Source organism: Dromiciops gliroides, chromosome 4, assembly GCF_019393635.1.
Source record: "Dromiciops gliroides isolate mDroGli1 chromosome 4, mDroGli1.pri, whole genome shotgun sequence".
NCBI lineage: Eukaryota > Metazoa > Chordata > Mammalia > Microbiotheria > Microbiotheriidae > Dromiciops > Dromiciops gliroides.
In genome coordinates, this window is record NC_057864.1 from 418,757,286 (window position 1) to 418,781,139 (window position 23,854).

The 23,854-nt window shown below is 40.0% G+C and overlaps 1 protein-coding gene across 1 annotated transcript in view; it reads right to left on the minus strand.

Annotated features, from left to right (window-relative positions):
• Positions 1-819: 819 nt before the first annotated feature.
• CNN3 (calponin 3) overlaps positions 820-23,854 on the minus strand; it is a 36,160-nt gene continuing 13,125 nt past the window's right edge. Inside the window, exons 2-7 of the mRNA XM_044005345.1 lie at positions 10,450-10,571; positions 9,956-10,022; positions 6,505-6,642; positions 5,887-6,003; positions 2,524-2,670; positions 820-1,954 (exon numbers count right to left, since the gene is read on the minus strand). Coding sequence (XP_043861280.1) covers positions 1,613-1,954; positions 2,524-2,670; positions 5,887-6,003; positions 6,505-6,642; positions 9,956-10,022; positions 10,450-10,571 — 933 coding nt within the window. The 3' untranslated portion in view covers positions 820-1,612. The remainder of the gene's footprint in view (positions 1,955-2,523; positions 2,671-5,886; positions 6,004-6,504; positions 6,643-9,955; positions 10,023-10,449; positions 10,572-23,854) is intronic.

The window sequence follows — 23,854 nt, forward strand, 5'->3', positions numbered from 1 at the left end:
CAGTGGGACATGGGTACATGGTCAGGGGTATCGGACCCAGGCCGTAGACAATACAGGGATTTGTTTTCCTTGGCATATTTGCTACAAGTGTTTTGTTCCTCCCTGCCCCAACCCCACGTAGGTGGGAAAGAGAAAATAATCTTAAGTGTTTCAAAGGAAGGCTTTGTGGGATGAGGTAGAAAGATACATTCACAAATTAATGTGGCATAAGAATCAAACAGCACCACTAAAATATTTTTAAGTGAACCAAAATGGGGGCAGCTAGGTGGCACTGTGGATAAAGTATCAGCCCTGGATTCAGGAGGACCCAAGTTCAAATCTGGCCTCAGACACTAGACATTTACTAGCTGTGTGACCCTGGGCAAGTCACTTAACCCTCATTGCCTTGCTTTCCTCTCACCCCCAACCTCCCCCCAAAAGTGAACCAAAACAATTTTACCCTCCAGGTTCATATACCCTAATCAGGGACACTGAGCACATTACTAATGTGCATCTTATTGATGGATATTGTTGGATATTGTTGGATATGAATGATTTTGGGGATGTCACAAACTGTTGTCACTGGCCAAAATGATGTTTCTCTGCTACATATGAATGGAGACATGTTAAAAAAAAACTTCAAGGTTTTTAAATTGCTTTCTAACCTTGGATAGGTATTCTCAGAACATCTCCTAGGATAAGAATATAACTTATTTTCCTGTATTATGGTACAACTTGCCATTAACCTTAATAAAGACAGGATCATTATTCTGGGCTGGATAAGACAGATATTTTATCTGTTCTAGAGGTACCTAGAAAATGACCAGCCTATGGTTCATATACAGTGTTCAAAAAAAAATATTTATTTATAAAAAATACAACGAGATCAGTTTATGCTGAGAAATGCAGCAATAAATACAGCTGAAGAAAACAAAGCAACAACTCTGCATCGACACATTGGCACAAACAGGAAGAGGAAATGCGCTGCACAAACCTAAAACTTCTGCAGGCTCATTTTGTACAAGCTCCTTTCTTGACACTGCTCTTCAAGTGTCTGGTCAGCTTAGATATTAGAATGAATACACATTTAATCACAAATGCACATTGATCATGACTTTATTTAAAAATTCGCAAACAATACTGTAGAAACAATGATATTTAAATCTCTAAAATGCTGCATCTCAGATTTAGTTGGCAAAAAACACACAACAATTTAACAAGCATGAAAGTTTCAGTCTTCCATGTAGAAACCAGATATTAAACTGTAAAAAAAGAGAGAGAAAAAGCTTCATGTGGTCCATAAAATACCAGTTTAAAGTAGAAGTCTGTAAAAATGCATAGATCTTTAATAAAAGAACTGGCTGTACGAGAGTACTCCCCCTTTCACAGTATTCCTTTTTACTTCATATGCGAATTATTGGTTATGCTGTAGAATATAACTGTTACAGCACTAAAAGGCATCTATTTAGGGAAGAGGCAGAGAAAGGAAAAAGGAATGTATGTAAGGCAATATTTCTTTTACGTATAATAAGCATAATAGTGTTTTAGGAAGACAAGATAAAAATTATACAAGGCTAGCTTGGTTTTCACCGAATAAAACAATGGACTAATACTGAGCTCTTTCTGTGCAAACCTAATAATCAATGCCCTGGTCACTATATTCGTAATCTCTTGGATAGTCATCTGGATACTCCACATGATATTCATCAGGATATTCTGCCTGATAATCATTATCACTGATTTCAGACCCATTTGTTCCTGTTCCTTGGCTTCCATTATGTATTACAGGTTCTGTTGGTGCAGCACAATATTTGGGATCATATACTTGTCGCCCAAGGCCATAGACACTCATTCCTTTCTGGGAAGCAACTTTGTTGGTACCCATCTGTAGCGAAATTGTCGAGTTGTCCACTGGTTGTAAAGTTAGCTTCTGATCATAGATGTCTCTTCTGGTACCTGGCGCTAACATTCCAGCCTAGCATAAGGATATTCAATAGAAGAAAAAACAATCAGAACAGCATCTGAAATAAACATCTATGAACAGGTTTGGGATTCTTACAGCAAAATGTTCTTGTTGGGATAGTGAGTACTACTGGTTGGAATAAATGTTAGCATGAACCCTGGTTAGTTACTAGCTGTACCAAGATTACTGATTTTCAAATCTTACCTTATTTATTTTGTACACAAACGGGGACTTCGCAATTATTTGTTGACTTAAATAGCACATCCTCTGATAAACATCTATACCTTTAGAAGGCATGCCTGCTTATGTGCACAGCACTGTGGCGTAGCCCTAGAATGTATTTTATAAAATGGTAATAATCCTACTAAGGAATTTTAAGCATAGGATTTTTGAGAAGCTTATTTTTTTTTAACTACCACATACTTCCTGTTTCCAAGGGGGAACTGCATTTCATTTTGAAGTTCAGGTTTCCTATAGGGACATTTCCATTTTGTTCATGACATGCTCACTCTTAAAATTATAATCATAAGCATTTTGAACATTTTTTAACTGACTATTTAAAAAAAAAAAGTACCACTTACCTGACTGGCTCCTTTGTTAGTACCCATCTGCAGACTAATTGTTGTCTGGTCAAAAGGCTTGTCAGTTTGCATTTTGGGATCGTAAAGATGCCTCCTAGTCCCATAGGCAGTCATTCCGGCCTGGCTAGCACATTTGTTGGTTCCCATCTTTTAAGAAAATGGAAAAAAATCTATATAGTTAAAAACATAGGGGGGCAGCTAGGTAGCACAGTGGATAGAGTACCGGCCCTGGAGTCAGGAGTACCCGAGTTCAAATCCGGCCTCAGACACTTAACACTTACTAGCTGTGTGACCTTGGGCAAGTCACTTAACCCCAATTGCCTCACTAAAAAAAAAAAAAACAAAACAAAAAAAACAGGGGCGGCTAAGTGGCACAGTGGCTAGAGCACCAGCCCTGGGGTCAGGAGGACCTGAGTTCAAATCTGGCCTCAGATACTTAACACTTACTAGCTGTGTGACCCTGGGCGAGTCACTTAACCCCAATTGCCTCACTAAAAAAAAACAACAAACAAACCAAACATATAGGTAAAAAACAAGCTTTTAAGAATTATATAACTTAGTGAAATATGATTCTAATTCCATTCTCGAAGAAAGGCGATCCCTGTGATAACAGATCAGTCTCTAAGACCATATTGTTTTGGCCAACACCACCAGGCCTGGTTTTATAATTCTAGGGTTTCTTTAATTATCACAAGGATCACTGAATTCTGAAAAAACAAAAATTAACCTGAATTTTACTTTAATCACATTCAGCATGTTCAAGTATAAAAGTGTTGAGGCTCTCATTGTTTCATTTCTCAAACCTCAGAATGGATGAAAATAACACATTTAAAGCCTATAAGGAGGGGCAGCTAGGTGGCACAATGGATAGAGCACTGGCCTTGGATTCAGAAGGACCCGAGTTCAAATCCAGCTTCAGGCACTTGACACTTAACTAGCTGTGTGACCTTGGGCAAGTCACTTAACCCTCACTGCCCACCCCCTACCCCCCAAAAAAGTCTGTAAGGGAGAGGCCAAGTTTAAAAAAAAAAAAGTTACTCTTCTGTCCAGGGCTCTCTCTTGGGCCAGAAGATCATCTACAAGACTTTTTACATAAGAGTAAAAGAAAACATCAGGGGGCAGCTAGGTGGCGCAGTGGATAGAGCACCAGCCCTGGAGTCAGCAGTACCTGAGTTCAAATCCTACCTCAGACACTTGACACTTAACTAGCTGTGTGACCTTGGGCAAGTCACTTAACCCCAACTGCCTCACCAAAAAAAAAAAAAAAAAAAGAAAGAAAGAAAGAAAGAAAAGAAAAAAAGAAAACATCAGCTGTGTCCTCAAGTGGACATAGAGGTTCCCAATTTTAACACTGAAACACAATTTAATCTTTTGGGTGAGTTTCCTCTGTCTTGCGAGGAGTCACTTTTATTTGCCTCAGTTTTAAGGTTGCTATGCACTGTTGGTTTAGGGGGGAGTTGGAAAACAGGAAAGAATGAAGGAAAAAAAAAAACGCTAAGTCTCTTAGCAAAGTGTTCACATCCTACTAGGAATGACAAGTTGGAGGGGTTTGTGTCATAGCAACAACTGGCAAGGATACCTGAAGAATAGTTTAAAGATGTGCCAGTACATCTTTTCTCCGGGGGAAGGGGGAAGTAAAAAGGGAAATACTGATAGTCTAGACGATCAATAGCGTAGGATCCTAAAGCTGTTTCTGACCTTGTGAAACAATGACAGAGCCACACAAAGACTGAGCCTCAGCCCCCCCTCCTCTCACTCATTGCCTAGTTCTTCTTGCTGGCTTCTCTGGCTGCCTATCCCTGAGAACATGAATGTTTCAATGACTTCAAAAGACCCATCAATAAAGGAACATTGGGTCTGAGTGAGAGCGGTAAGGCTGCTGATAGCTACAAGTATGCTCTTAATCCCCAATATTGCTAACCCTTTTGTGGGGCTGTATTGCTGTAAGGAACACACATTTAATATCTGGCCCACCTTTCCAGAGACACTTTAAAATGAAGGATTCAGATTAAATTACTGCATCTGTTTCAGGTCTCCAGGCCCTCAATCTCTTCCTCACCCCACCAATTCTGTTCAACCTGGTCCTACATATGTAAAAATGACTTTGTGTGGACTAACATACACAGCCTGGATTATCAAGCCAGTTTGACAAGCAGAAACAACCTTTTTAAAAAATGCCTTTGGCAACAAGACAATAAAATCACGAAAGGCTTTCCTTATTCCGATTTTGATAAATGATGGGTACAAAGAAAAGGATACCCCTACCAGCTTACAAACCTATGTTTTAGTATGAGAACCTTAGAAAATGATACCTATTTCCCTATTTAGCATAGTGCATATGATCTACTCAAAGGTCTCAGCTACCACCTTGAGGATCTGAGGTCCACAGGAAGTCTCTTTGTTTCCATTGCATGATACCACCCCCCAACTTTCTTTACATGATTACAAAAACTGTGTTAGAAGGAATTTTCCCCAGCCTCCTTTGACTTGGTTCCATTTGCCTGGATATTCCTAATACCTCAATAAAGCAAGGCTGCAACATCCACCCCAGTTAAGTTGTGAATACATTTAAGTAGAACAAAAACAAAAACAGGGGACAGCTAGGTGGTGCAGTGGATAAAGCACCGACCCTGGATTCAGGAGGACCAGAGTTCAAATCTGGCCTCAGATACCTGACACTTAGCAGTTGTGTGACCCTGGACAAGTCACTTAACCCTCATCACCCCACCAAAAAAACAAACAAAAAGAATGTAAAAAACCAAAATGCTATCACTTACATGAGTTTAAAACTTTGAAAAATGAATTTCCTTAAAATAAGCACCATCAGCTTTGGTTAACAGAAACATTGGAGCATTAAGTCAGTCACAACGTAATTAGTTTGCATTCCAATTCCTTAAGCAATCTTGATTTTCAGTTAAATAATACATGTCATATCTCACTGGACTTAGAGCTCTCTAGTTTGTACCAACCAATTTATTATTTTTTTAATTTAATTTTTTTTTTAGTGAGGCAATTGGGGTTAAGTGACTTGCCCAAGGTCACACAGCTAGTAAGTGTTAAATGTCTGAGGCTGGATTTGAACTCAGGTACTCCTGAATCCAGGGCTGGTGCTTTATCCACTGTGCCACCTAGCTGCCCCACCAATTTATAAAGAGCCTTTTTATGACTGTCTGTTTTCTTCCTCCCACCTCCCCAGCCCCAGCCCCAGCCCCAACCAGTTGTTATGGAAATAAACCTGAGCAGAATGACATATAACATTACTTCCTTATAACAAGATGTATAAAAGTAAATGTGTGGCCATTTGCTATCAGGGAACAAAAATGTACTTTAGGAAGCAGATATAAAATGTCATTTGCTACTTACCTGCAGGCCAATTACACTTTGTCCAGCTTTCAGTTTTCCTTCATCAAAGCGCCTTGCTTGCTTTTCTGCATATTTGACGCCAATGTCAATTGTGGTATGGAATCCTTTTGTTTTAGCCTAAATGTAACAAAAACATTTTAGGAGGACCACTTAAATCATGACTTTACCGCTAGAATTTTACGGGGGGTGGGGGGGTGGGGGGGGGTGGCCAAAGAATAATACTATGCCTGGAAGAAGGAATCAAGATACCAAAATGTTTGTATAAGTTTCTTTTAAAAGTAAACATTGGGGGCAGCTAGGTGGTGCAGCAGATAAAACTCCGGCCCTGGATCCAGGAGGACCAGAGTTCAAATCTGGCTTCGGACACTTTGCACTTACTAGCTGTGTGACCCTAGGCAAGTCACTTAACCCTCATTGCCGCCCCCCCCCCCAAAAGAAAAAGTAAACATTGGTACATTTTACCTGATTTTTGAAATATAGGACAAATTCTTTTATCAAGTCATACTAACATTACAAGACTTCTTTGTAGCAGTTCATTTCTGCTGAAAGTTATTTCCCCCAAAACTTCAGTATGTCACCAACAGTTAGTTTTATTCTAGTTAATAGATCTATACATACCAGACCTGCTAAAGCTACCAGTGTAGTCTGAACTTGGGTCATGTTTCCATTCTCAAAAAGATCATTTGCTTCAAAGATGTCATGTGGCTTCATACCATAAGCCTGAATGGCTTTGATAAAATTGCCAATGTTTTCCAACTGGAAAAAAAAAAAAGAAAGACAGTCAAGTTAAACTTCTGGAACTAAACAGTCTTGTAATGCCTAGGCATTAGTAAAAAAAAAATAATTTAAAATAATTTAAAAATCAGCCTAGTTGTATATAAAATGATTTATACAAAACCATCTAGAAAAGAAAATTGTCTACGAATTCTTGGCTAAGGTAGTTAGTGAATAATTTACTCTGGGGAAGTTATTCTTAACCTGGAGTCTGAACTTTTAAGGTTTTCCTTTTATTATTTTGATGATTATATTTCAATACTTTTTGCTTCCTTTAATTCTATGCACTTTATTTTATGCATTCAAAGACATTATTCTGAGACGGGGTTCTTTCTATAGGCTTCAGATTGCCAAACGGGTCTGTGACTCAAAAAAAGTTTAAAAACTCTGCTCTAGAGGGGAAGGAAGAAATCAGACAGCTGTGCGCAAAAATTCTTCAAAAATACTTAGCGACATCCCCCAAAAGAGAAAAAAAAAAACCCTATTCGTACAAAAATATTTATAGCAGCTCTTTTTGAGGTAGCTATGAATTGGAAATCAAAGGAATGCCCATTAATTGGGGAATGGCTAAACAAGCTGTGGTTTACGATGGTGATGGAATATTATTGTGCTATAAGAAATGACAAGCAAGATTATTTCATAAAGGCCTGGAACGACTTGTATGAACCAATGTATAGTGAAGTGAGAACATTGTACACAGTGACAGAAATATTGTTTGATGAAGAACTGTGATTTAACAATTCTCAACAACACAATGATCCTGGGGGGAGCTAGGTGGCACAGTGGATAAAGCACCAGCCATGGGTTCAGAAGTACCCGAGTTTAAATCCAGCCTCAGACACTTGACACTTACTAGCTGTGTGACCCTGGGCAAGTCGCTTAACCCTCATTGCCCCACAAAAAAACAAAAACAAAAAAACCCCAAACAACAACAACACCCATACAATGATCCAAGATAACCCCCAAAAGACAATTGATGAAACATACTATCCACCTCCAAAGAAAGAACTGATACTGAATGAACACAGACTGAAGCATGCTATTTTTCACTCTTTCATTTTTTTCTTTTATTCAAGTTTTCTTGTATAAAATGACTTATTTGGTAATGTTTTACATAATCGTACATGTATACCCCAGATGTGATTGCTTAGTACCTCAGGGGACGGAGGGAAGGAGGGATAAAAATTGGGACTCAAAACTATAAATAAAAAAGTTTTACTTAAAAAAACAGAACAAAAACATTTAGACATCATTGACAAAGAATGATCTTAAACTTTCCAGGCTTGCTATACTCTCACTGTTCATATCTAATCTGTTGCCAAATCCTCTTGAATTCCCCTTTATAATGTCTCTTGTATATTCCGCACAGGAGTAGAATGATGCTTTAGTACAATTAATCTGGGAGCACTGAATAAACTAGAGAGGGGGAGTACTGTGACAGAAAAGGGAACCCAATTAGGAGGGTACTGGTCAAGATAATGAGGATCTGAACTGGACTAGAGGCAATATGGATAGAAAAAAGGCAGATAGGTAGTGCAAGGGTTAGAGCACTGTACCTGGTAGAATGAAAACTTAAGGTCAAATACAGCCCTGATGCTTTTTACACATCTACAAGTGGTATGATCCTGAGCAAGTCACTTACCCTCTGTCTGCCTTTTCCCCCATCTGTAAAACTGGGATAATTATAACAACTATCACCTAGGGTGGCTATGGAGATCAAATGAGATAAATTCTGTAAAAGCGCCTTGCAAACTTTAAAGTTGCTGTAGAAATGCTAGCTATTTTTATTAAAAGATAGGAATAGTAGAACGTCTGACGGTAAAATCTACAAAATTGGGCAAAGGAATGAAACGTGAGGTGAAGAAAGATTTCCAGTCTGCACAATAAGCACAATGCATGTTGATAAGAGGAAATTACTCTACTGGTGTTTCAGAGAAGACATTAGATACACTCATCGAATATGCATAAGATCAATCTGGAAGGGCTTGCTATTTAGCTGGATGACAGAATCAGTATTCGAAAATATCCTGATGGACAAGGCCAGGGCTTCTTAAACTTTTCCCGCTCAGGACCTCTTTTTGCGACACAGCCCCAGGCATATAGGTATATATGGTATACAAACAGGTATACAAAATCCAACACTTACTACCATTTTTGCAACCCCTATATTGCTACTTGATCCCATATGGGGTAGAGACCCACGGTTTAAGAAGCTTTGGGAAAGAAGGATGGATGGGCTTAGTCTAAGGAGAACACAATCTACTGTCCAAACAAGTTCCAACTTTTAACATGCTAGAGAATTAGGAGGGACAATTAAATGAAAGTGCATTTGTGAGTCAATATGACATGACTGCTAATGAGATAATAAAATCATAGGCTACCATCAATACAACAGTGTTCAAAACAAAAGCATGCATGCGTGTGTATGTGTGTGGGGAGAAAAACTGAGAACTAATCAGATGTCTGTTCAACTTTGAGTTCTACATTTTAAAAGGAGCATTTGCCAAACAGCATTCATCCAGGAAACAAGCAGGATGGGAAGGGAAACCCTATCATGAGGGATGGCTGGAGGTCTCTGGGCTGTTCAGCCAAGGTTATGAATCTTCAAGTACAGGAAAGCAAAAGTAAACTAGAGGAAAACAGATTTGGGCTCACTGAAAAAAACAAACAGATAGGTCCTGGCACATTTCCAGGAGTTGGACATTATCAGGCAAAATGACTGTGTGTTTCATTACAACTTGGAATACATGTCTGAGTGCTGCCCAAGGCACAATACACTCAGAGCCAGTCTGGAGCTGTGAAGGCCCTGGGGGCTCAGCCTAACTCCTTTCTGTCCCACAATGCTGTGGGGTATGGGGTAAGTCACTTAACCACTCAGTGCCCATGCAATTCTCGTGGACTTGAAGTCTCAGGGCTGGTGCCTCTTTGTACTAGGAAGGGGCATATGCCTGCGTGCTTCCTCACAGAATTCCCTACATCCACAAAAGCACAGAACCAGAAAAAAAGGAGTGTCAATGGACAGCTGCACATTCACTTGCACACCCACACAGACTACTGCATTCTACCTAAACCACCTCACTTATCAAGGAACCTATTATCCCTAGCAGTCAGATTTTTGAAAGATCTGCAACCATGAAAGTCTAGAAATAGTTCAGAACTCTTGTTAAAAGGAAATGTTTACTCAAATTTTTTGACAAAATGGCTGTGCTGAAACCTAACTCGCAAGTGTTCATTACATAGAAATTAACCAAAACAGGGGTGTGTGTGTGTGTGTTGTGTTGTGTTTTCTGCTCACCTGAGGCCAATTTAATGAAGACTCACTGATTTTCTTCACTGAACCTGGCTGGAGCTTGTTTATAAGTCTGAAAAGAAAAAGAAAAAGTGCTCAACAAAAACAGACACACAAATCTTGTCATTTTAAAATTTAACCACAACACAAATACCAGGAATATAAGGGCTACAGGAAGCTTCTATGTGATTCTAATTCTTGAAGTAACTAGTAAAGAGTTCCCACTTGGAGCCAAGAAAAAGAGAGGTCGGGGCAGTTAGGTGGCACAGTGGATAAAGCACTGGCCCTGGATTCAGGAGTACCTGAGTTCAAATCCGGCCTCAGATATTTGATACTTACTAGCTGTGTGACCCTGGGCAAGTCACTTAACCCCAATTGCCTTACCACCACTCCCCCCCCCCAAAAAAAAAGAAAGAAAGAGAGGTCACACCAAGAAAGTATAAGAAAGCACTCAAGCCTGGATCATCAAGAATAAATTCATTGGGTGAATGACCACTTACTTGCAGAGGATTATGCCATCTTTTAGGCCCAGCTGAAAGTTAGTCCCAATACTCAAGCCTGTAACTTCTTCTATCCAGTTGCGAAGATCTTCCTCTGCTTGATGATCATATTTGGAGGCAATCTGTAAACAGACATCGTTTTTTAATTTAATTGGAAACACTTCAAGAAAATGCTGACTCTAACTAGCTTTTTATTACCCATTAAGGTTAAAGCTAATATTATGGAGCAGTTTACCGTAGATATTTCAATGCCTAGTCTACTGTGTAAGAACAGTTTTTTAAAAACTTATGTTTTGGGGCAGCTAGGTGGAGCAGTGGATAGAACACCAGCCCTGGAGTCAGGAGTACCTGGGTTCAAATCCGGTCTTAGACACTTAACACTTACTAGGCTGTGTGACCCTGGGCAAGTCACTTAACCCCAATTGCCTCACTAAAAAACCCCAAAACATTAAAGAAAACCCAAAACTTATGTTTTATGTTTTTCATGACTTTACATATATAATTGATATGTTGCTTGCCTTCTCAATGGATAGGGGAGGGATAAGAAGAGAGAAAATAAGGAACTCAAAAATTTTAAAAACAGTTAACTGTTAAAATAAGGTGGAAGAATACAAAAATTATAATTCAAAAAATTCTGTTACTTTTGAGGAAACTGAGGCTCAGCAAGGTAAAATTATTTGAACAGGGTCTCATAATTAATAATTGGTGTAACTGGGACTCACACCAAGCTCCTGTCTTCCCAATTTAGTACTATTTCTACCATTCAACATTATTACATAACAAAATTAAAGAAAAATTTCTTCTAAAAATACTCAGAGACATGCAAAAATTTTAAAACAAATTCATATGGGGAGCAAGTGAGAAAATGTGTAAGTAATTTAGAAAGCTAGGTAACTAGTTACCAGATCAGGCACTTTGTCATATCCATTCAACAACTAAGTGAGTTTCTACTATGCACATAGTACCTAAGTGTATGGGACATAACTCAACCCACTTTGAGACACTGTAGATCGGATTTTTTCACAGAAGACCCCTGCCATGTCCAAAGAAACTGGTATAAGTCAGCCAATAAAAATTTTAAAGTTACCAAATAATCTCAACAAATACAAATAAAATAAGCAAAATAAGGACTTGATTCCAAAGCAAAACCACAGGATCCAGCTATGTTCTTTTAAACAAAATTTTAGGTGCTGTGTTCACTTCCAATCTGTCATTTATGTTTCCGCGTCTAGTTTTTAAAATATCATCCCATGTGACCCATGTCCTCCCCTTTCCAAGACAACTGTCCCATCCCATTGACAAAGTATTTTTTGAAGAAGGAAAAAGAAGTCAACACAACTGGTTGATAAAACTGAAAAAGTCCAAAAACTTGTGCAATGAGTAATCCCTGTGGACCTCCCACATCCACCAAGCAGTAGGTTGGGGATCTTGCATATTTTCATTTGAATCCCACTTGATCTTTATAGTTTTGTTAAATTTGCTTTTGACTTTTTTTGGGTGTGTCATTCTTTCCATTTATATTGTTATGATCACTGTGTATATTGCTTTCTTGGCTCTCTGCTTATTTCACTTTGCATCAGTTCATATAGATCTTTCCACGTTTCTGTGTTCATCACATTCATGTACCACAATTTATTTAGCCGTTTCTAATTTATATTTATATCTAATTTCTACTTGTTTCTAATTCTTAGCCATCATAAAAAAGTACCATTATAAATATTTTGGGGTGGGTCAGCTAGGTGGCACAGTGGATAGAGCACCAGCCCTGGAGTCAGGAGGACCTGAGTTTAAATCTGGCCTCAGACACTTACTGTCTGTGTGACCCTGGGAGAAGTCACTTAACTCGGTTTGCCTCAGTTCCTCAATCTGTCAAATGAGGTGGAGAAGAAGTGGCAAACCAGTATCTCTGCCAAGAAAACCCCAAATACGGTCACGAAGAGTTGGAGCCAACTGACCCAAGTGAAAAACAACAAAATTACCTTGAATGTGTCTAGCTGGTTTTTTATGTAGCCCTAATGAGGGCACACGCTCTCCTACACTTGTACATCTTTCCCTATTTCTTTGTAGACTTCATATGTGTCAAGTCAAATGGCATCTATTTAACACTTACTATATGCCAGGAAGTAGGCTAAATGCTGGGAATACAAAGGCAAAAATTATGCCTGCCTTTAATGAGCTCACATTCCATTAGGGAAAACAGCAGCATTTCTGATTCTTCCTTGTTTAGTCTGTCCCACTGACCTGGTTTTTAATCAGTCCCCAAACAGTTCTGGTGACCGTTTCCTTTTTTTTTTTTTTTTTTAGTAAGGCAATTGGGGTTAAGTGACTTGCCCAGGGTCACACAGCTAGTAAGTGTTAAGTGTCTGAGGCCGGATTTGAACTCGGGTACTCCTGACTCCAGGGCCGGTGCTCTATCCACTGAGCCACCTAGCTGCCCCTGACTGTTTCCTTACAAAAGGGTCTGAGGTCTGGAAGGGCCATTACCTCTTCATTCTTACCTTTTTATCAACATTTCTTCCTTGATTTTCTTCTAGTTTATGCCTCCAAGTTAATTGCTATTTTATCTAATCCCTTGGTATAACATTAAATCCATAGATTAACTCTGGTATGTGTTAGGTTTCTACCAGAATTCTCTTGCTTTTGCTTCCTTATCATGAAGTGCATGAGTCACATTAGTATTACTGCTTTAAACAGAAATTATTGACTATTCAATAACCTAGATTACTTCAAATAGCCACATTCCAAGCCTCCCTGCCCCAAGTCTCTCCTTACTCCAAAATATTTTCCCACTGTTACCAAAGTGATTTTCCTAAAAGCAAATCTACCCATGTCAATTCCCTACTCAGGAAAATCTAGTGGCTTTCTACTACTTCCAGGTAGTCTTCCAGCATTTAAAGCTCTTCATAATCTCATTCCTTCCTACCACCCTCCATGAGCCAGATATAGTGGCCTGCTGGCTGTCCCTCACACTAGGCACACCACTGCCATCTATTTCTTTGCCGTTTCCCTCACTTTCTTCCCCCTCCAAGCCTGAAATGCTTTCTCTTCTCACCTCCACCTCCTATTTTTGCTGACTAGGTGGCTGCTAATGTCCCTTCCAACTCTCAAACGTGTATGTGTATTTTATAATATCACCTTACAAAACAGGTACAACTAGTAGAATTGGAAATAAATCTATAGTAATAAAATCTTGGTGTAAGACTCACATAAGCCACATCGTCTTTAGAGCATTTCTAGATGAAACTGGATAAAAGACAAACAGAAAAGTCATAAAACGGAACTGGTTAGTTTTCATCAATGACAAAGAACTTCCCATTTCTACATTCTTAACACCTTAATTCCCAAAGCAGTATATGAAAGAATACAAATGGCCTTCAAAGTTGAAAAGAATGGCTGAACCAAAAGAAAACGTATATACAGAACCAAGGAAGTCAGTGTAGGCGATGACCACCTTGCCATAATTAAGAGATCATTATTTATAAGGTACACCTTCTTATTTGAAATCTGTTACCATCTCATGCTTAAAGTACCATAATAATTTCCCAAAGGAAATGATATTAGGTTTATACAGTAGGATATACTCTGGGAGGAGACAGTCCGTCCCGTTCCCCCCCCCCCCAATAAACCTAGTAAATGTTAGGCAGCTGGGTAGTGCAGACTTTAAGGGAGTCAGAAAAACCCGAATTCAAATCCTGCCTCAAACACACCCTATCAGCTGTATGACTTTGGGAAATTACTTAACTACATTGATTGCAAGCCAAGCAAGCAGCCTAACATTCCATACAGGGCAAACTAAACGATGACACAACTCCAGAAGTCCAGATTATAGCAAGTAGTTGGTTGTCTTATGTGTACTGGAAATAACAGGAACTAGAAAACTAAAGTGCTTTTAGCACTAAACTTGGGAGTTCCCTCCAACACTGGCCATGTGACCTGGGCAAACATCTTTCTTCATTTGTAAAATGAAGGGTGCTAAACCAGATGGCATCTAAGGGCCCATCCAGCACTAAATCCATGATTCAATGACATGAATTGTTCCCTGGTGTCAAAACCTGTATTAGCCCAACGTTTAACTGATAATTCATGACCATAAAAAAGACCAAGAGAACCCCAAAACTGCCTCATGTATTAATCACCATGCTTAGAGGGGAGAAAGCAGGCAAAGATAACACTGACTTAAATACAGATTCATTCAGTAAATGCTAATGGAGAATAATGGAAAATTACTCCAAGCAGTACTTGGAAGAGATCTGGCAGCTGTTTTCAGGTATTTGAAGAGCTAGTGTGTGGAGGAGGGACTAGCCCCGAAGGGCAGAGAAGCAGTGAGCGGAACCTACGAAGAAGCCGGTTTAGGCCTGATAGCAGGCAAAGTTTCCTCACAGCCAGGGCTGAACCCAGTGCAGTGGAGTGAGAAGCTGTGAGGTGCCTCCTCCTGGGAGGTCCTCAAGCGGGGGCCCATGGCCTGTCCAAGTGCTGCCAGTGGGGATTCTTTTCTGTGTGTGAGTTAGACCACATGGCTTCCCTGGCTTCCTGTAAGACTTAGATCAAATTCTCCCTTCTGCAGGAGGCTCTTCTGGTCCCCTGCTGCTGGGGACGGCCTTTGAGGTCCCATTCCATCTATAAACCACACATCATTATTTTCATGTCATCTCCCCCAGGAGAACGGGAGCTCCTCCTCTAGCACAGGCACAGCATTTTTTGCCTTTCTTTATATTCCTAAGGATTAACACAGTGCCAGGCACATTGTAAGCACCAGATAAAGGCTTGTTGACAGACCATGTTTTACTATGCAGCCAACTAACTCGTCTGAAAAGCTTGTTTCACCTTGCTTCCTAAATAGTTCTAATTATTCCTCAATCTCAGAATGAAGGATGTTTTTTGTCTGCAAAAAAATACATCTGAATTTAATAACTCAGTGTCCTCAAAAAGGTGATACAGAAAATGGCTTTAAAGAAAACTCAAAGGTTTTAGGGTTGTTGTTTTTTTAAGTGTTAGCAATTTTTAAAATAAATAACATGAGCACTTAAGAAAAACATTAACTTCATAAGATCTAGATTGCTTGAGGGTCCCCAGGTTTACAAATTTTTTAAGAAAAAAAAATCTTGTCTTTTTAATTCGATCCTCTCCCCCTCTTTTTACTTGTAACAAACATTTTTATTTATAGTTTTGAGTTCCACTTTTTATCCCTCTTTCCCTCCCTCCCCTCCCCCCTTCCTGAGGGGGTAAGCAATCAGACATGGGTGATACATGTTCGATTATGTAAAACATTACTCTAGTAGTCATTTTGTACAAGAAAACTTGAATAGAAGAAAAAAATGAAAGAGTGAAAAACAGCATGCTTTAGTCTGTGTTCCATCAATATCACTCCTTTCTTTGGAGGTGGAAAGTATGTTTCATCCATAGTCCTTTGTCTTCCCACCTCTCCAAAGAGTCTTCCTTCAATCATTTCCTAACTTAGCTCATCTTTGTCTGGACTTGCCATAGGCATCTCAAATTTTACATGCCAAAAAAAGGCCCTTATTCTTATTGTTCCCCCTAAGCCCACCCCTTACCTCTGAAGAAATTTTCTATAGAGATCACTTGCATTTCTAGTCACCCAGACTCCTTACTCTTCATTTTCCCTCCCTTCCAGCAGCCCATTGATCAGGTGCCAAATCTGATGTACTTCCTGAACATTTCCCACCACCTCTCTCTACTCAATCCAGAGTTCGGACATCTTCATCACTTCTCACCTGACTGATGCCATACATAGCATCCCTTCCTCTCTGGTCTCTCCCCATCTCCAATTTATCCTGCCCACAGCTGCTACTATTAAAGTACACATCTGCCAATGTCTCCTTTGTTCAAGAAGCTGCGATGGCTCCCTCTTGCCTTTAGGATAAAAAAATTTTAAACTCCTGTCCTCCTGCCTCTGTGTGCCCTACACCTATTTTCCTCAAGAACTCCGAGTAGTAACCCACTGCCTTTAGGAACCAACACAAACTCTTAAGCCTGGATTTAAGGTCTCCTACAATTTAGTACTGACCTATTGTTCTAGGCTTCTTTCCTAAATTGTATTCCCTCTCCACACCCTATATTTTTGCTCCACTACAGGGGTTCCGTTATCTCCTTCACTTTCCAACATTTATGTAGGTCTGGAATACATGCCTGCCACAAGTTCTAATTGTTCCTCAAGGTTAGCTCAAATACTACCTCAATGAAACAGTACTGAGCACCAATGGCTTAAATTTTAAAAATGAAGACCATTTTCCCCTCATGAAGCCTCCAGCTTAGCAGGGAGACAAAACACACACAAACAAAACACTATAGGGCATTGGGTGATGTCAACAAACATTCATTAAACACCTACGTGTCAGACATCATACTAGCTAGTTTTAAGGCTACAAAGAAAGATAAAAAACCCAGCCCCTGCCCTCAAGGATTTCACAATCTAATCTAAACCGATCCAAGATAGCTGCATTTTTTAAAGTACAAAACAAATGGAAAAGAAAGCCTGAGTTTTGTCAGAAGGAGAAAGATGACACTTGGGTCTTGGCAGTGAAATTTTCAAGTAGGGTGACGTGGACAGCTGTAGAGATGGTTTCCCAAGTAAATGTGACCTAGCAATGGGAACAGAAGCAAACACCTGGGAGAACAATGGGAAACATCTCAGTCAGCCCAAGTGCAATCACCCAAGTAGAGTGGAAAGAGTGCTGGCTTTGGAGCTTCGACCTGGCCCTCACAAGTGCCCTGAATGATAAAAGGGAGGCCTGGGGCTCAGGGATCCCAGCTACTGCTGGAGGGCAGGCACCTGCTCCTGCTGGGCCCTCCAACACCAGCACTAGGTGGGGTCTGGGAAGCACAAAACGAGAACTGAGGGCATCCCAGCCAGAACTTCTTAGTTAAGAGGAAGGTAAAGTTACCTCCTGTATATGCGGCGGGGGGGGGGGGGGGGGGGGGGGGGGGGGGGGGGGGGGGGGGCGCGGGGGGCGGGCAGTCATAGCCATAGGAAACTAAATTTGTTGTTCGGAATTTAAAATAATAAATAATACTGGTTATATTCCCAGATTTGCCCACAAAGCTTTTTCAAAATGAAACCAAAAACCCCTAAAACCTATATTTTAGCAGAAGTTGATAGTGCACTCTAAAGAGATTTCGACACTGTTCCCATAAGTAAAAAAATGGGCTACAACCTAGACTGCCAGCTGTCACAAACATCTGTCAGAGAGAGAAGGTGGCTAGGTACCATGGCCACTGATCTATAACTGGCATTAAACGAAGTATAAGACTTTCTTGTTACTAGAATATGAAATAAAAAGGTCAAATTATGTTAAAAGTCAAATAGTATCACCGATCTTATGGGTACATGTTATTCTGGGGCTAAGCACAGCACAAATAATGAAAAATCATACCTACTTTTAACTAAATTTTAGAGCCTATACCTTTCAGGCAAAAAAAGGCCCTCGAGATCATGTAGTCCAGGCTAGCTGGTTTGTTTTTTGAAATACAAAAACAAACTTTTAAAATGTAAAAACCATTCTTAATTTGTAGACCATAGTTTACCCCCGATTCTGGCCCAAGCTTCTTGTTTACGGAGGAGAGAAATGGGCACCATTGCCCAGCATCCCACAGCTATTGAGTGATTGAGCCCCTATTAGAATCTAGGTTTGCCTGACTATGGCCTAGTGTTCTCTACACTGTCACACTACCTCAAATGTACCAAAAAACAAACACAAAACCCGGAGAACCTGGACAAGTAGACGACTTGGAGAAAGTAGACCCATAATTAGCCCCTAAATGATCAAGAACTGGTTGTATCGATATACAAACCTCCATCATGGTAAAGAAATGTCCATATACAGCAAAATCTATGTACTTGTACATAAATAGCAGCCCTGACACAAGAACTTGCATACAAAACAGACTTTTTAAAACATAATATAAGAACTGAAAAGGAACTTAAATGTTATCTGTAAACCAACTCCTCATTTTGCAAAAAGTTCAGAAAGGTACAGTCAGTTGCCCAGAGGCTCACCAATGTCAGCTAGCGAATCATAATCTGATTCAGTAGTGACTATATGTAACAACCTCTACAAATCAAATCCATTCGAGATTCCTAGGAAGAAACAATGACCCTCTGATGGTAAAGATCAGCTAGCGAAACTGAACTAGAACTCAGATCTTCCGCCTCCCAAGCCAATGCTTATCCTTCTACACGGTGTGGTCTTGAGAAATAGCTTTTACAAATATATACACTATTTTAAAATAGGTTTGATTTAGGAAACTGGGAGCAACTCCAAACCTCAGTGACTGTGAGATGAATCCACATTATTCTGAAAACCTTGCTAACAAAAAGATGCACCTTAAAAAGACCTAATATTTATTTGGAAGAAAGTTTTTAGGATTTTAAAATACTTGACGCTTAACTACTTAAATGTATTTTTTAAACCTCTACTTAATTATTAAGTGTCTACTATAGAGAAGACATTGTAAAGGTGCTGGAGGTAGAAATTTAAAAAAACAAACCACCAAACATCTTTAGAGCTCTACCTAAAATACTAAATTAGAATGCTGAAGATAGACACCAAGTGGATTATTAGATGTTCCTATTTTTAATCCTATGTAATATAGGATATGATATAAATCCCAAAGTGCACCTTGAACATACTACAGAACTGGCAGATTTCGGGAAGACTTCCCCAAAAAATGAGGGAACTGTTAATTCTTCTAGTTTAACTACAATGCAAAGAATTCACTCAACAACAGCATCATCCAGGGGAAGAAAATAGCTGATCCTATTACGAATGGCAGTTTTTTCTTAGTTATTATTAGAAAGACTATGGTTCTATGATAACACTGTGTAGGATTTACTTACTAGATTTCAAATAAAAATGGAACCTGTTAGCATCAAAGAACATGTTTCAGAGGCTCTCTCCTGCTCTGAAGGGGGAAATTTTCGAGATTATCTTGAAATTAATCTACTGACAACATGTAATCCTTTTTTAAAGGGGGAAATTCAAGTAGATGCACTGAAAGCCCACAACCCTGGTCTTGTTCTGTTCTGACAAGGAGCTAAGAAATAGGTGGAAACTCTGTGCTGCTGCATGATGAGGAAGGGGCTGGAGTCTGCCATAAACCATCTGTGAACGGCTGACTAAACCACTAGCCTCTATGGGCCAGCAGTGCCTCACTTGTAAAAATGAGGCATTCGCTCTAGAAATTCTAAGGTCACTAGCTCTCCAAAGTGCAAGCCACATACCCAAGTAAGACAACTGGTGGGTGTGCAAGAAGAAATTCAATCAATGCCTGGGGCCTGCTGGCCCTGCCCCACCGTAGCCAGTTTTTAGCAAAGGCTGCATCTGCTGCCTGGCACCACAGGACATCAGCTGTGAGAGGTGGGTGACTGGAGGACAAGGAGAGCCACAAAGCCCTGGAGTGTGGGTAAGACCAATTAGGGCAGCTTGCTGCTGGTTTTCTTCTTCCTCATCTCCTTCCAAAGCCTGTGAGGGGTGTTGGCGGTAGGAGGACAGAAGGGTGAACAAGGTGCCTACCCTGCTAAAACTGAACAACCCTGAAAGTATTGTAAAGCCAATGCCTCTCCATGCCCCAATTCCCTCCTACCCTCCCCCACTTCTTTAAGTTAAAAACTTCCCATTCTTTCAACCAACCAGTCTGTTTAAGACCGTTCCCACAGCTTTGGACATCAGTCCTCCAAACGTGGATTGACCAGGGCAGGTCAAAATGGGCATTATATTGAGGCCACTGCAGCAGCTTCTCTGGGGCTCTCACCGCATGGCCCCAGAGCTTCTTCATATAAATTACTGCCTACCCACATTTCCTCCACATAGAGAGTTGATTTTGTGAACCCAAGTAAAGGAAGCACAGGCTCCTTCAGGTCAGCAGGGTTTCAACTAATCACAGGTAAATTCTAAACAACAAAAGCCAATATTTCCAAGATCAAATGCTACTTCCAAAGTTCTCCATATCAGAAGATACACACATACATGTATGATATCTAATAGTGTATCTATATTTTACACCAACGATGCAATTATCAATTACCTTTTAAAATAAAAATGCTTCTTTCACAGAAAGCTCCTTTAGAAAAGGGCCAGAAGGGGCAGCTAGGTGGTGCAGTGGATAGAGCACTGGCCCTGGATTCAGGAGGACCCAAGTTCAAATCAGACCTCAGACACTTGACACTTACTAGCTGTGTGACCCTGAGCAAGTCACTTAACTCTCACTGCCCCACCAAAAATTTTAAAGGGGGGGGGCGAAGAAGTGATATAGGCAGAATATCCTGAATAAAGCACTTTAATCCTATTCTCTGAACCTCACTTCTTCCAATGATATCATGAAATCAATAGTATTTCATTTGTAATATATTTATTGCCTTTCTGGCTTACAGTATATAAGTGAAAGAGATGATTATAAGTGTATTACACTAAATTATATACTGTCACTCATGCCACATTATATACCTTTATTTTCTAATCAAAAAACTATTTCTAAAGCCAATGTTTATTTTGGCATGTATTGCATTAGTATGAAATATAAGATTGTTCTCAAAGTACATATACATAAAATACTCTATACCTGACGCTTTTATATCCTAAATAAATTTTGGTGTTTAAGAGGAAACTTTTGGGTTGTTTTTTTTGTGTGTTTTTTTTTTTAAAGGCAAAAATGTACATAAGCTTTTCACATGATTGCAATCTGAAAAAGATCGCCTTATGCCTCCTGGACTTAAGCCTACTTTATTGGGACCATTTTGTGTATTGTTACATAGAGATGGGGAATCTACAGATTTTCTTTTAAATGGATAAAAAACAGTGTGTAAGGGATAAATCTTTTTTTTTTTCACCTTTTCATATAAATCTATCATTTAAACTCAAGGACAGGGGAATGATTCAAAGCCATCACAGACCACTAGGAAGACTGAATCCTTCACTACTTTCACCTAGCTCCAGAACTCTAAAATCCATAATATGAATGATTCCTTAATCTTATACTTTCTTAAAGAAATAGAGGCCAGGTGCAGAAGCCAGGAACACCTGGGTTCAGGTCCCACCTCTGACACATGCTGACTGTGACTCTCAGCAAGTCACCAAACCTGTCACTGCTTTGGGCAGCCCCCATCACCATAAATGAAGGTGCTGACCTGCATTAAGTTTCCCTCGCCTCGGAGTTCCTTCTATCAATGAAATCACAGGTCATGCTGTGATAACAGTGATGTTATATTGTGTGTGTGTGTGCGCGTGCGCTATTATTATTATACACCTTAAGGAGGTCAAAGACAAAGATCTCATTCTACAAAACATTCCAACTATACTTTATAAGGGAAAACACCAAAATGGAACAGACAGGTAGGTGATGCAGTGGATAGAATGTTGGGCCTGGATTCAGGAAGACCAGAGTCCAAATCAGACCTCAGACACTAGTTGAGTGACCCTAGGCAAGATGCTTAACCTCAGTTTGTCTCAGTTTCCTCAACAGTAGAACAGGGATAACAGCAGCACCTTCCTGCCAAGGCTGTTGTGAGGATCAAATGAGAGAATTATAAATGTCATGTGGTGCCTGATATACAGTAAGCACTATATAAGTGTCAGAATGTTGGCTACAATTTTTTAAGTGGGCACATTTGATGCCAAAAAAGACAGCCACGAGACAAAAGCCATCAATAAAGGTGCCTCTCTCATTGACATAAAATCTTTGTGTCCTCTATAAACAAACAGGGGGCATCTTGGATAAAAGCATTACGAGGAAGAAGTGAACTTTCTTAAGTATATTCAATGTGTTAAGGGCTAAAATTCTAGCTAGTCTGTCTAAAATATCTAATGAGTGGTCGCCAATAAATTATAAGCTTTAGCAAGAGTTAGACTTTTAAGCATTTATTAAGGAGAATAAGAATTTGGTAAAGAGAAAAGAAAGGCCTAGATTCCTATCTATTAAAGGGAGAGCGCATTCCTAGCTCCACTCTCCACCAGCGTCCTCAGGAAAGAGAGTGAGACTGAGCGCCAGTCTCTTCCTTCCTCCTCCCACTAGCCCTCGTCACTTCCTTTTCCAAAGAAAAGACTCCTGGTCTTGCCCTCAAAGACCTTCGCTTCATGGGTGGAACTCTTCTACAGTAAGTCTCCAGCAGGTGGCGTCATTCCAATCGTTACAAATGGTCCACAATTAAATGAAAGATGTGGAGAATTCAATCTGATTCAGTAGTGACTTTATGTAACAATCTCTACAAATCAAATCCATTCGAGATTCCTAGGAAGAAACAATGACCCTCTGATGGTAAAGATCAGGTGAAGAACACACAACAACAGCTTGCATTTATATACCACTTTACAAATGTTCTCTCACTGGATCCTCACAACAACCCTGGAAGGCAGATGCTATCATTATCCTCATTTTATGGGAGGAGGAAACTGAGGCAGAGGTTAAGTGACTTACCCAGGGTTGAGCAGCTACTGCATTTCTTTCTTTCTTTTTTTGGTGGGGCAATGGGGGTTAAGTGACTTGCCCAAGGTCACACAGCTAGTGTCAAGTGTCTGAGGTCGGATTTGAACTCAGGACCTCCTGAATCCAGGGCCAGTGTTTTATCCACTGCACCACCTAGCTGCCCCCAGCTACTACATTTCTGAGGCTGGATTTAAAGTCAGGATTTCTTGATCCTAGGTACAGTGCTCCATTCACTGCACCACCTAGCTGCTTTACTTAACTCACTTGATCTTGGGAGATAAGTACTTTTATTACCCCATTTTATTAGAGAAGAAACAGACAGGTCAAGGGACTTGCCCAGAATCATACAGCTAGTAATTGTCTGAACCTGGATTCTAACTCAGGTCTCTTCCAGACTTGAAGGCCTGTGCTCTATAAGCTGCGTCAAACTGCCTACAACTCCTAAGTTGTAGTTCCTTACTAACTGGTCTTAGAGACCCGATTTATTTCAAGCAGATGGTGCCTCTTACTCTCTCTCTCTCTCTCTCTCTCTCTCATCTTGAGTTTTTGATTCCCTCTTGACTACAATTGTTTTACCCTTTCCAAATCTGGAAACCAGTCTCATTGTAGAAAAGACAAAGAGTCAAACAGTTGAGTCTTCCATAAGTAGGTTTCTCCTTTGAGTGGTCTTTAAGCAAAGTGTAGATGAATATTTTGGAAAGGAGATTCTTGGGGTATTATGGCTTTGACTAGACAGGAGTGAAAGCCAAGTTCTCTTTCTACTGTAACATGCTTTCTCTCTGGGACAGGGGTGGGAAAGGTGGGGTACCACACAGGAATCACCTAGAGGTGATATCTGAGGTCCTAAGAGTAGACTTAAAGGCAATATAGGATGAAGAAGGCAGGGGCTGAACAAAGTTTGAACCTTACAGAACACTGAATGAGCAGAAGAACTACTGAAAACAGAGGCATCAGCCAAAATAGATGGAAA